We start from the raw sequence: 12,776 nt of genomic DNA, 5'->3' as shown, positions 1-12,776 counted from the left end.
GGGCAGGTACGCGGGGCCGGGCCGCTGCCCCGCCGCGAGGTGTGTCCCTCTGCCGCGGCTCGGCGGCGACTTGGCGAGCGATTGGGTAGGACGGGCGAGCGGCTCCCCGGCTCCCCTGCTGGGCTCCCCGGCGCCGCGCTCCCGCAGTAGCAGCGCGCTCCCTCGGCCGCGCCGCCCGCCCGCCCCGCTCCGCTCCGCGCCTCCCCGCTCCGCTCCGCTCCGCCAGCGCCCGGCCCGGCCCCAGCCGCCGCCGCATCATGCCGCATCCCGCGGCGCCCCTCGGGCCGCCCTGCTGCTCGTCCTGCTGGCGGCGGACTCCTCGCAGAGTGAGTACTGCGGAGGGGGGGGGGGTGGGGGGTGTCCCCTGTCCCTCCCGCACACGCCGCCGAGCATCCCCCGCCGCCCCGCGTGGGTGTGCGTGGATGTGAGTGCGGGGTGGGGGAGCTGCTGAGGCTGGGGTGGAGGGGGGGGGGGGGGGGATGCGCAGCTTCACGGCTGCGGTGGGGAAGAAGGCGGCGGTTGCAGCGGGGGATGCCGGTGCGGCGGCGGCGGGGTCGCCGGCGTGAGGGGCCGCGCCGAGGCCGCGGCGACCCACGGGCGGGGCGCCGGGCAGGGAGGGGGCTTGGTGCCCCACGGCGGGGCGGTCAGTGCCCCCTGGCCGGGCGGTTTGGTGTGGGGGGGCGGGGGGGGGTACAGGGCGGCCAGGCGGGCTCAGCTGTTCACCGCTGCCTCTCCTTCCTCCTGCTCCTCTCCTCCTCCTCCTCCTCCTCCTCCTCGCCCCCTCCGCCGGCCCGGCGATCGGCGGCCCAGCCGTGCTGCTGCGCGCCCCGGAGGCTGCCCAGTTCCTGCGGCAGAGGCAGCGGCGAGCCTACCAGATCTTCGAGGAGACCAAGCAAGGGCACCTGGAGAGGGAGTGCGTGGAGGAGCACTGCAGCAAGGAGGAGGCCCGGGAGGTGTTTGAGAACGACCCCGAGACGGTAAGGGCGCAGAGTCACCGCGCAGGTTTGGGTGGGTTGTCCGGCTCTGCCCTCCCGCCCTCCCTCCGTCCATCTGCAGCTGGGTGCCGGCTGCCTGTACAGCTGGGGAAGCCGTTGGGAGGAGGAGGAGGAGGAGGAACCAGAAGCATTAGCTGAATGACTGGAAGCCACACGGCGTAACTAGCACTCAGCGTGCGCAAGGGCTGTGTCAGTGCTGTCCAGTTAGAAATGCCTCGGTGAGGATGGTCTGGGTGAGCAGCCCAGCCTGGTGCCTGCTGGCATGACTGCTGTCTCCGGAGAGTGCAAAGGCACTGTTCACCCGTGGTGTAAATCCATGAAGCAAGACTGGTGCGACATAATGCTATGGCTTCTCTGTCTGGACACCTTACCATCCCTCTCTCCTTCAGCCTCCCATCCCAGCTGTATTTAAAATCCCCTTAATGTTGTGGCATATGTCAGAACAGGGATTTCTCAGAAGTAGTATGTCATAAACACACTTTAATCCTTTTGGGCCATATTCAGCTTGGTCAGCATTTTGGAATCAGTAGGTTCAGGACCTGTCACTACAACATCAGGAGAACACATGTACAGGAATGTGGTACTGCTGCACCTCTGACACTGAGCGTGGATTCACACAGTTACAGCCTGCACACCGCATGCTGAGCTGACTTTTCCAGTCTTCTCAAGGCTGACTTTCACTTCAGTCTTCTCACTTTGGACAGCATGTGGATGCAGTTATGTTGCTTTACTAGGCTTGGCTTACTCTTCCGATTACTTTACACGTCCTCTCTATGCTGTTTTGGATAGGCTGTTCTCATTGCAGAGATTATCTAGCATTGATTTAGCAGTGGGAAGTGGATTTTCTTGGTGTTCAAACTGAAGCTTGATATTGCACAGTGTGTTCCTATTAATGGTATGATGCTCTAGGGAGAAGATAGGACAGAGAGGGAGAGAGAGAGTGTGTGTGTGTACATTCACAGAGACACACACACCACAGGCAAGGGAGGGACTCATCTGAGGAGATGTTTTATGCTTCAGTCAGACAAGTCTTGACATGTGTGCTTCATTAGCAGGCTCAGTCCTGGATACACAGTGCAGTAGCTTGTTGTCACAAGGCAGTAGTAAGTATGACAAAAACATTGTGATGCTGGCTTTTCTTTTTGACAATCTTTAATTTAGAGTTTAATATAGAGCATTTGCCCAGGCAGTGTTTAACGGTACAGCTCTTATGTGTACGTGTAGTCACATCTGCATGCAGCAGTATTTGCTTCTGTCCTGTAAAACTGAGCTAATACAGAATATGGATAACTGTAACATGGTGAGAGTGGCTGGCACAACTATTTCCATATTCATGTTGAATAACATAACTTTGAGCTCAGTATAAATATTCACCATATAGCAGCGAATGTAGGAAAAAATATCCCAGATGTGATTTTGTAGCATTCTGGAAAAAAGGTGATCTGAGGTCACCAGTTTTGCTAGCTGGCTTCTGGCCAAGAAAGTAGCCAAAGGCGATGCATTGATAGATCAGTTTAGAGGGTGGTAGATTGTGTAAATGTGTTAGGAGTTTTTAACAACATTCGGTACTTATTTTGTATGTTGGAAAAAATACACAGTTCTCCTGCTGTAATGAAAATAGTGAAATCGTTTTGGTTTAAAATCTTTTCATGTGTAATATAAATTCTCTAAGATCCAGTCATCCATTTCAGCGTGTTTTGCAGGACAACACAAACTTTCTGTTATTGTAAATGAATTTGATTTTTTTGGTGCATTTCCTTCGTTACTGCTGCTAGGTCTCTCTCTAGTTCTGAAAACCTCTGAAGAAATATCACTAAGGCTAGATGAGCTTCTAGTGTCTGTGTCGCCTTGCTTATTTTACATGTGCTTCTACACCAAAGTACTATACTTTATAATACTTTTAGATCTGCAGTGACATAAGATCCTACCTTTTCTGAGACACAAACCTCCCAAGAGCTGTGAACTTGCTTGTTACGTGCAGCATGTCCTACTCCTTGCTATTACTTTCCTTCAATTTGACTGGGAAGCAAGTGTGACACCGCCTATCAGGGGGATTTATGGCCCTTCCTATCCATTTTGCAATCAGTATGTGACATGAAGGCAGCAGCTGCTGCTCAGTAGCAGTTTTCTAATGCATGGTGGCAGAGGTCATGTACGCGCGCTGTTATTACTCTACACTGGAAGCCTTCAGTGCTTTGTAAGGCATAGGTGACTGCTCCTCCGGCAGTATCTGTGGATTTGATGGACAGAGTATTAATACGCACTTGAGGTAATGGAATTGTTTCTTAAACGCTAGGAAGTTATTGTGCTGTCATTTCACTGATGCTGCGTTGTACGTCCTGTCCTGGTGACTGACAGAAGAAGGAAGCTCGCTGAGACAGACTTGACTCAGGAAAGATGAAAACTGTTGATAAACAATGCCTAGCAGTTTGAGGAATTACAGTCATTGCAGTCACGCTTCAGCATATTGTCAGGCTGCAGCTGATCCGTGCTGGTAAAGTGAGGACTTTTTATTGACCAGGGAAATGTACAGATTGCTGTTGACAGCTGATGATTCCTTGTAGTTTAGGAAGCCTGAAATTTTTGTCTCTGCCTGCTGAATCTGGTTGCAGGGATTAACTACTTAGACCATAGCAGAAAGAAACGGCTACAGCACTTTCTGCCCTGCGCTGAGCCCTATGGCTAACCTTGTAGTAGGCAAGCCATGAGGAACACGTCAGTGCACAGCTGATCTATGCTGTTGCATCTCCCGGGTTTTATGCTTTAAAGCACCAGATGAGCATGAATGTAGGCATTTGGCTGTTTGCTGTCCCATGGGAACAGTAACATGCACCCTTAAGAACTGAAGGTTAGTTTGAGATTAGTTAATAGCTTGCTGCTTCTCTGTTCGACCTCAAGAAAGGCTTGCGATGTGAGCACAAAAGTGCTGTCTCTCTTCCTTGTCCCCCCCCATGAGATGATCTAATGAAATGTATGAGTCTTCCCCACAAACCCTGCCGTTCTTAACTCTCCTATGGTTGTGTGAAGAGAATTTCAAGGCCTAATTTCAAGACCTATGACTTAAAAATGTGATAGGAAATTGCATTAACTGATTCAATCAGACAGCTCCAGAAGTTCAGGTAAGATGAAGAAAGGCTGTAGCGTAGCTTGCATGATGCTTCCCAGGTAAAACTGTAGCTTGATCCAGCCAATTACAGCATCTAGCCAAGAATAACATGTTACGGAAAGATACCTATTTACTGGACAGACCAGTAAATAGAAATGAAATGTTGTGTACCTATATCAGAGCACCCTTTTTCCGTGCCTTCCATTGTTTCAGTGATCAGCTTTCCAAAGCAACATCTGCAGGCAGTCCGCAGAAGATACATATTCTCTGAAACCTGAGTGCGGGTGTTGCCACATGTGTGATTACTTACATCAACTGCTAAGAATAGTGTATTAGGCGGGGCTAAATAGCCATTCATTTGCAGGCCAGTGCAGCTTTTGTCTTTTGTGTTACGGAAAATATAAATATCAGCTCACCCAGACTGGAGGAAGGAAGATCAATTGAAACATTTTTAGATTGGGGTTTTTTTTTAGGAGGCAGAACAAAACTCAGTCTGTGCCATTTGTATGACTATACATGGTAAAAAAAAAGTGAGCCTGGGTTAATGAGTCTTGCAGCCTATCTTTTTCATGAAGCTGATTATAACATCCTTAGATATTACTGCAGAATTCTGGGATGGTTTCTGTTCATGGGAGGTATAAGGACTGTTTCTAAATGTGATCTATTAAAAAGATATGCTAGGTGTGATAGATGGGATGAAGTTGCAAAATATCTTGGATATAGAGATAAGAATGTTATCTTATTTAAAATGTTGATGAGGCCTTATAAAAAGCAGTACTGCAGAAATATTTGACCTTGGTATGCAGTCAAGGTATTACAGCTTGTTAACTGACTGATAAACCGCTCTGGAATTTGGTTGACCTGTTCTAAAAATGTGGTCATCCAAGCATGTAAAACAAAGGGCAGAAGGGAGTGTAGTTGCTGGTGTTCTTGGAAACATTGGATTTCACTGAAGAATAAATAGAGCAAAAAAGTGTCCTTGTGCAAGGAGTTTCTCTGTTTTGAAAGGCTCGGCATAGGGATGGTGTTTGAATGCAGCCTCCTACCGTTTGGTACCATAGTTTATCAGCATAGCATCTGTCACTGCACATCTTGCTTGCTGTTGTTACTGCTGAAGAATTACTGGTCTTCCTGCAGGTCACCATTGAAACTGCCGTGCTGAATACTTTGAAAGGTGTTAGGCCCACCAGAAGCACTGACGTAGGTCAGCCTGGCCACCTACCTTTACTGTTTGTGGATTTGTCCCTCAACAGAGCACCTTGGAAAGCTAGCTGGTTTTCATATGCGTGCGGAATGAACATCTGAGTCACAGGCAGGCAACGAAAAGTTCTTCTGCTTTTTGAGGGACTCGCATCCAAACTGCTATTAAAATCTATGGCTTGTCAGATACACAGAACACTGGCAGAGAATCACAGGGTCACTCGGGCTGAAGGGGACTGAAGAGGTCTCTAGTCCACTCATTTAGTCCAGTCTCCCGCTCATGGCAAGGGCAGCAGTGAGACCAGACCAGGCTTTTCTGGGCTTTTTGCAGTCATGTCTTGAAAATTACTGATCCTAACAAAACATCCAGCAATGTCAGCATTCTTTCTGGGAGGCTGGGTTTATCGAGAAGCTGAAATGCAGATGAAGCAATGTATAGGGTGTGATAATGGTCAGTTTGGTTGGTTTTCATAGTGTTACTGACTCATTAGTTTTCTTTCTTTATTTGTTCCGTTACGTGACATGGTCATGATAACACAGATGAGCTGCATGCATCTGTAGTCGTCCAAACTTTACTCTCATCTTCTAGGAAGGGTGCTTAGCAGACAATATTTAGGTGTTATTTCTAAGAATAGCAAGGTAGATACACATTTGTAAATACTAATCAGAAAAGTATGAAGGCATGTAGGGGGAGGAGAGGAGTTACTGGGAGAGTTAAGCAGTGTAAAATTTGAGTAATTTAGTGAATGTTGTGTAGTCTAGACATGAAAAATACTGATATCATCTTTAAATACAGATGTCATCATCCCTGTATAGAATATTCCTTTCTAGATCCAGGCAAAAATCTGGTTTTATTTGCTGTGAAAATTCTTCTCAATATACTGATTTGTTATGGCATTTTGGCAGAGTGTGGAGGGAGGGCTAGATTTATAGCTGGTATAAATTTCTATATCTCTTCTTGTTGGTGCAGAATTCATCTGAGAGAGGGAAAGAGTTACTGGAAAACTCTGTGCTGATGATTTAGCCTCCTTGGACTCAGTATATGGAAGAATGGATTCCCAGGCACAGTGGTACCTGCTTAATAGATTTTGAGAGAGAAAATATGGGGAGATTTAGACTTTTGTCCAGGAATGGAGTGAAGGAGAGAAGAAGAAAGTAGAAAAGTTTGAATGTCCAGATATATGCCACAGTGGCATCCTAGCTGTCTGCTGGGATGAGATCTGGGTGTCCACCCTTCCCTTTCTTCCTTCTCCCTGTAGTTTCTTCTAAAGGAAACACAGGATGGGAGAGCATTGTACCAAAATCCAGTGAGTCTAACTGATCTGGAAGGCAAACAGATTGGGACTGTGGAGCAGGATGCATCTATCTACTTGGCGGTACAGACACAGCATTTGTTTGTGGTGGTGGAGTTCAGTAGCAGGAGGGTGACAAAAATACTCCTGCCTGCCTTAGAAGGCAGGTCATACATTTATTAGCTAAATGCTGCTTTATCAAAAGTTATTGAGCAGGGTGAGCAAAGTTTGCTGTTGGTGGAAGCAGACACAGCTCCATCAACTCTGCTGGACCCATGCCTACCTGATCTTTATCTGTTTCCACTCATGTGAGTTTAGCCCAGGAGTTCAGAATAGACCTGGAAATACTGAAACACCACATCACAGAAGTACTACACGCTAAACCTCCTGTGCAGCAGGAGGGAAGGAACAAGAGAAGACAAAAATGGCTAATATTACACTGAGGGGCTGTTTGAGGATAGGATGGAAAAAGATGCTAAGAATGGCAAATTGAAGCAGGGGGATTATACAGGTTTGGGTGAAGCAGGAAGATAATGGAATAAGCAGATAAAGTTAGGGTAAGTCAGTTTTTTAGAGGAATACAATAGGTTTTAATAAATATGTGAGAGGGGAAAAAGCCAATTAAAAAATGAAGAAAACCATTTTGTGGCCATGGACTCATTTCATTTTCTTTTTAAATTAAAAAAAAAAAAAAGGAGCAGCCTACTGGGAATTAATACAGTTTGTTAGTGCAGCTGCATAAGAATCAGGTAAGAGAAACGTTGAATCTGTATGAATTGGCAGTTGTGGTTCACGTGTGCTCCAAACTCTAAGTGAACTTAATGAATTACAAGCAATTACTTTCCAGTAAGTATGAAGAACAAGGATGGAACCACCATCGGAGATTTAGAAGAAACTGAGAATGAACATAGCAGGGAGGTTAACTTTTCCTCCACTCACATTACTTTTCAGGCTTTGGTTTCACATTTGGGAGCTCAGCTGATCTAGTCGGAGTAAGCAACCCCCTTGCCTATTCTGTTCACCCTTCCTGCACAGCAATTTGTGCAACTGCAGGGACCGATGTAGGTAACCAATCGAAAGAAAAGTAGTCTGGAGAGAAAAATGATCATTTTGCAGCTGGATTAGTTCCCCACTCCCGTTCACCACGCAGCTTCACAAAGGGTTGCACCAACACAGTGGAAAGGACAGCGTGGGTTTAGGATGGGAAGGCCAGGTGCCAGGGGAGAAGCAGAAAGGGTCGTCACAGCTCATGCTGTCAAAGAAGTGACTGAACAACCAAGCCTTGGAGAATCTGATTGAAGTTTTTCAGCAGGTCTCCCTTCCGTATCTCTACCTTCATCACTGTTTTGTTATGACCTGCCATTCTAGAGGCTCTCCACACGTGCACATGTCTGTGGGGAAGTTTCCTTATTTATTGTTCCGGGTTTTCTTCCTGTTCCTTTGAGCATCAGCAGTGGGACCTAGAGGAAGAGCAAAGGTGGAAAGTAAGGAGGGTACCCAGGGAGGGGGACAAGTGTTGGTGTTGTCTTCACTCTGCACACCTGCCAGGACAGAAGGGTGCATAAATGAAGAGGTAAAAGGAGAATGGGTCATGCTTGCACTGTACAAAATCATGTACATTTGGAGAGCTACCACATTTGGCTGACTCCTGGAACAGGGAGTCCCAGTTCAATTCTAGAAAACATTTAGGACAGGAACAGAAAAGCAAAAGTTACTTAGTTACTAAAATAATGAACAGGGAAGTATGAGATCAGATTCTGTCACAAGGGCCTAGTGTTGTCTTGGATGTCACTTCCCTATTCCACGCTTGCCTGTCCCCTCCGAGGCCAAATCCAGCGATGCCTTAAAGTGGCTGAATGCCATTACTGTGAGTTGCAACCTCTGCAGGTAAGCAAAATCCTAAGAAACAACATCATTAGATTACAGGAAGGGGAAAAATACAGTATTTCTTCACTTCAGTGGATAAAATGTTACAGAGCCTGTAAGAGAGATCACAAACATTTCAGCCCTGTTGGATGGGATATATAATCTGTTCTATTTTAAAAACAGCTTAGATACTTGTGGAGTAATGACACAATATAGGATGTTGAAGGGAGACAGCCTTTTACTTTAGCTAGGTGTTTTGTCAGATCCTGATTTGCTTAATTTGACTGAAGTTTCTAAGTGAGTTTAGCCATATGTACAAATATTGTAACTATTGCAACAAGTAAGGATTCTGTCATGGTTTAACCCCAGCCAGCAGCTAAGCACCATGCAGCCGCGTCCCCCTCCCCCCTCCCAGTGGGGTGGGGAGGAGGAAGAAAAAGTAAAACTCATGGGTCGAGATAAGAACAGTTTAATAACTAAAGTAAAATAAAATACACTACTAACTAATAATAATAATAATAATAATAATAATATTATAATAATTGTAATGAAAAGGAATATAACAAAAAAAAAAGAAATAACACCCAAGAAAAGACAAGTGATGCACAATACAATTGCTCACGACCCGCTGATCGATGCCAGAGCCGCAATCCGCCCCTCCTGGCCAACTCCCCCCTGTTTGTATACTGGGCATGATGTTCCATGGTATGGAATACCCCTTTGGCTAGTTCGGGTCAGCTCTCCTGGCTGTGCTCCCTCCCAGCTTCTTGCACACCTGCTTGCTGGCAGAGCATGGGAAACTGAAAAGTCCTTGGCTTAAGATAAGTGCTACTTAGCAACAACTAAAACATCAGAGTGTTATCAACATTATTCTCACACTAAATCCAAAACCCAGCACTGTACCAGCTACTAAGAAGAAAATTAACTCTATCCCAGCCAAAACCAGGACAGATTCAAACAAGCAACACTGAGAGAAGATCTGTCATCAAATTGAGATCCCCTTTTCAAATTGCACATTAATAGATCTGGAGGGAAAGTAGCCTTTCAATTCTGAAGCAGTGGAGGAAACCTCAAGGCATTCGTGATTGGATTGCATTAAGAATAACTTAAAAGCACATGCAACCAACTCATTGGAATCACTCAACAAATGATTTTTGTTGGAATATTTGGCCCTTGGCACCAGGTACATTCGTTTCACACCGTTATTGTCCAATCAAACCCTACCTCAGGCCGCACAGAGAAAACATCTCTCTGTGCCCCCTACATCTTCAGAAATGTAAAGTATCTCTGTTTTGCTTGGCTGTCACATACAGGAACTCTTTTTTCCTTCTTTTCTTTCCTTTCATTACTTTTTTTCCTGTAATTGTGCATTCTAATCATTGGTGGGTTTTTCCTCATTGCAGAGCAACATCTTTTGCTGAAGTGGCACCTCAGGAAGCTGTTGGGAAATAGTCCTGCCCCTCAGAAAAGGGCAAGGGAAGCTATGACAATAGACGGTTTTTGTTTCCGGCCTTCAGGATTCTGCAGAGATGCCTAGTCTTTATGAAATGCGTGATGCTGGAGAGGGTGGTCTTGAATGCTTCTTGTTTGGAAAGATCAACAACTCGGTGGAAGAGGCAGTCACAGTCTTTGTGTGCCAGAATAGCTGGACAGTGTGAAGTGGATACTTTGCAAATGGACACAAAATCTAAAAGCTACCCTAAGCAGCTGTAACTTTGGTGGTAGGAGATGAGACTTGGAGGCTGCTTTTGGATTGTAACATGACCTGCTTGCTTCTCTAGAGCCTCACTTGCCAAATTGTGGAGAGAAGTTCTCTTTGCTCCTTGCATGGAGAATGCAGATCACCCCAAAGCAAAATAGGAAGCAAACTAACCTGGCTGAGTGTAGGGTTCCTCACAATGAGAAGGAAAGCTTGTGCAACCAACATGGCACTGATTTGAGCATAACTTCTATAACTATAGGTTCTACATATTTAAAATTCTGAATTGCAGGACTTTAATTACATTGTATGGGAGGAAGGCCTAATCATTCAGCATGACATTTGCTATGCATCAAAAGCCTAGGGCTGAGTTTTAAAAAATGCAGAGAGCTCTTGAGCATTAATGAGATTTGCATTCTCAGGTTATAACAGTTAACTGTCAAACACTAAGTTATAGCCAATTATGGTTGGTAGCGGCCATTTCTTTGCAAGGATAGTGCAGGCCTGCAGTGTGGAAACATGAAGTACATTTATAAACGAGGAGGTCAGGCCATGCCCAAGACAAACATTCAGTCCTGAAGGAAAGAGGAAAAGGGAGAGTCATTATATGGAAATGAGAAAAGGGCATAATGTGGTTGTCGCTGCTCTCTAAGAGGTAACTAGGTAACTAGGAAGGTGCTTTTTAGAAATTTCCATTGCTAACACAAGTCTGTGAGATCCTCCAGTGTTAGCAGTGCTGCAGTCACAGAATCACAGAATCACAGGGTGGTTGTGGTTGGAGGGCACCTCTGGAGGTCGTCTGCTCCAACCCCCCTGCTCAAGCAGGGCCACCGAGAGCCAGTTGCCCAGGAACGTGAACAGTCCTTCTGTAAACTACATCTTTTATCTGCTGCCACTACAGCTGAAACATGATTTTGATTAGATTCAGTGCTGATGAGGCTTACCTGACATAGTACTCAAGCAAAATAAACAGAAGCAGTTGGCAGGCCCTTTTGGCTGAGGTTCCTAGTGTTGCCAATTACTTTAAGCAACAGTGAGAACATTTTGCTGGTGTAGACAGGGTCATTGTTATGTTTTCAGAAGGGCTATTTTTATACAGTGACTCATGTTAACGCCTGTTGTGATTTGGTGTTCTTCCATCTTCTCTAAAAATTCAGCAGGACTAATGCAAACCCCGTATAATTTCACTGACTTCTGGATTTTACCACTAAGGGAGAGTTTGGCCATAGAGTTGAAAATAGATGGTGACCCCAGTCACATTGTAGGTTTCCTTTGGCAGGGAAGCTGATGTGGGTACTTCTGCCCCTTCGACTCCACAGCCCTGCTATGAATTCTTACCTTCATGTTGCTGTTCTCCTCAGTTGTTTCAATGCAGGGTATTGTGGGGGTGGCTCCACAGAAACTATTCTTGACTATTTCACTGCAACCATTAAGAAGAAAAAACAAATATGAAAATGAACAACCTGGAGTTTTGGGGGGGTTGTTTGTTTGGGTTGGGGTTTTTTGAGGACACTTTTAAACTTATGCTCTCTTTTCATTTTAGATATCCACACTAAGTGTTGCAGTGGCTGTGTTATAAGGGTAGGAATTAGCTTTGGGTGTAGGTGGGAGAGGAACTTCTTAACCCCATGAAAAAGTGTTTGGTGTCACTCTACCCTGAAATAAAAGCATGGACTCTTAGGTCTTGCACTACTGTTGTGGAAACCAATAATTGTGTTTAATGCATCGAAAGACTTACTTCTAGCATGTACATGTGTTCATGTGAAAGGGGTGGGGGCTGTAGAGCTTAGATCTTCTCCGTTACAGCACAGCTCTGTCTCCTGGACAGCAAGGGAAAGGTCTCTTGAACTGAGCTGAAATAAGCAAGCCAGGACCTGCCTGGAGGGTCTGGCCTCATGCTGTCCTTTCCACTTCACTGAATGGGTGGAGACTTGTAGATGTGAGGCACTTCCCAGTCTCTCCTATTTCTCCCTCTTTACCTGAGACCTCTGCTGAGCTGTACTTCTGGTGGCACATGAGGCGTGGTGTGTAACTTACACTACATGCCGGTCTGCAGGCTGCAGATGCCCTGGTGCCAGGCCCTTGACTATTGAAGCTTCTGGCGTCCCAGTCATACTGGTTGATACGTGGGAACCAGACAGACAGAAGGTGTGTTGGGTCACAAAAAGGAAAGGTGGAAATACCTTAAGGTTTTCTTGGTGGGAGCAGGCACAGAGGTTGGAATTGTTGAAACTACGTTCGTGAAGGTTGGTCTCTTGTGGAGGTTGGTGCTTGTACAAGGTATTGTCTTCCTCTTGCATGCACTGGGACGTTACTACTGGACAGATTGGTTAGAAAGCTTGGTGAGGTCAGTGTCTGTACAGCAGCCTATCCAGAGGATGTTTATGTCCAACATGTATTTGTTTATAGCTTTTTATTTAAAAAGCCCATTGCTCCTGCTTTAGTTTTCAGCAGTAATTAGGAAAGCAAATCCAAAGGGGAAGGGCTGACAACATTTATATGTTGACTTCTTTTAACAGAGTCCAAGCTGAAAATTTAGCACTTACTATAATTCTATAGTGACTTTTGCTACCATGGTGGTCACAGTTAAATAACCTCCTGCATTCTGATCCTGTGAA

General features: G+C 45.7%; 1 protein-coding gene across 1 annotated transcript in view; it reads left to right on the top strand.

Annotated features, from left to right (window-relative positions):
• The first annotated feature begins 209 nt into the window (after positions 1 to 209).
• Positions 210 to 12,776, top strand: part of GAS6 (growth arrest specific 6) — a 43,789-nt gene continuing 31,222 nt past the window's right edge. The window contains 3 exon segments of the mRNA XM_050896576.1: positions 210 to 282; positions 285 to 326; positions 811 to 977. Of these exon segments, the coding sequence (XP_050752533.1) occupies positions 258 to 282; positions 285 to 326; positions 811 to 977 (234 nt within the window). The 5' untranslated portion in view covers positions 210 to 257.

Source organism: Gymnogyps californianus, chromosome 1 (assembly GCF_018139145.2).
Source record: "Gymnogyps californianus isolate 813 chromosome 1, ASM1813914v2, whole genome shotgun sequence".
Lineage (NCBI taxonomy): Eukaryota > Metazoa > Chordata > Aves > Accipitriformes > Cathartidae > Gymnogyps > Gymnogyps californianus.
Note: the sequence above shows the minus strand (reverse complement) of the source record. Positions and strands in the feature narration are given on the sequence as shown.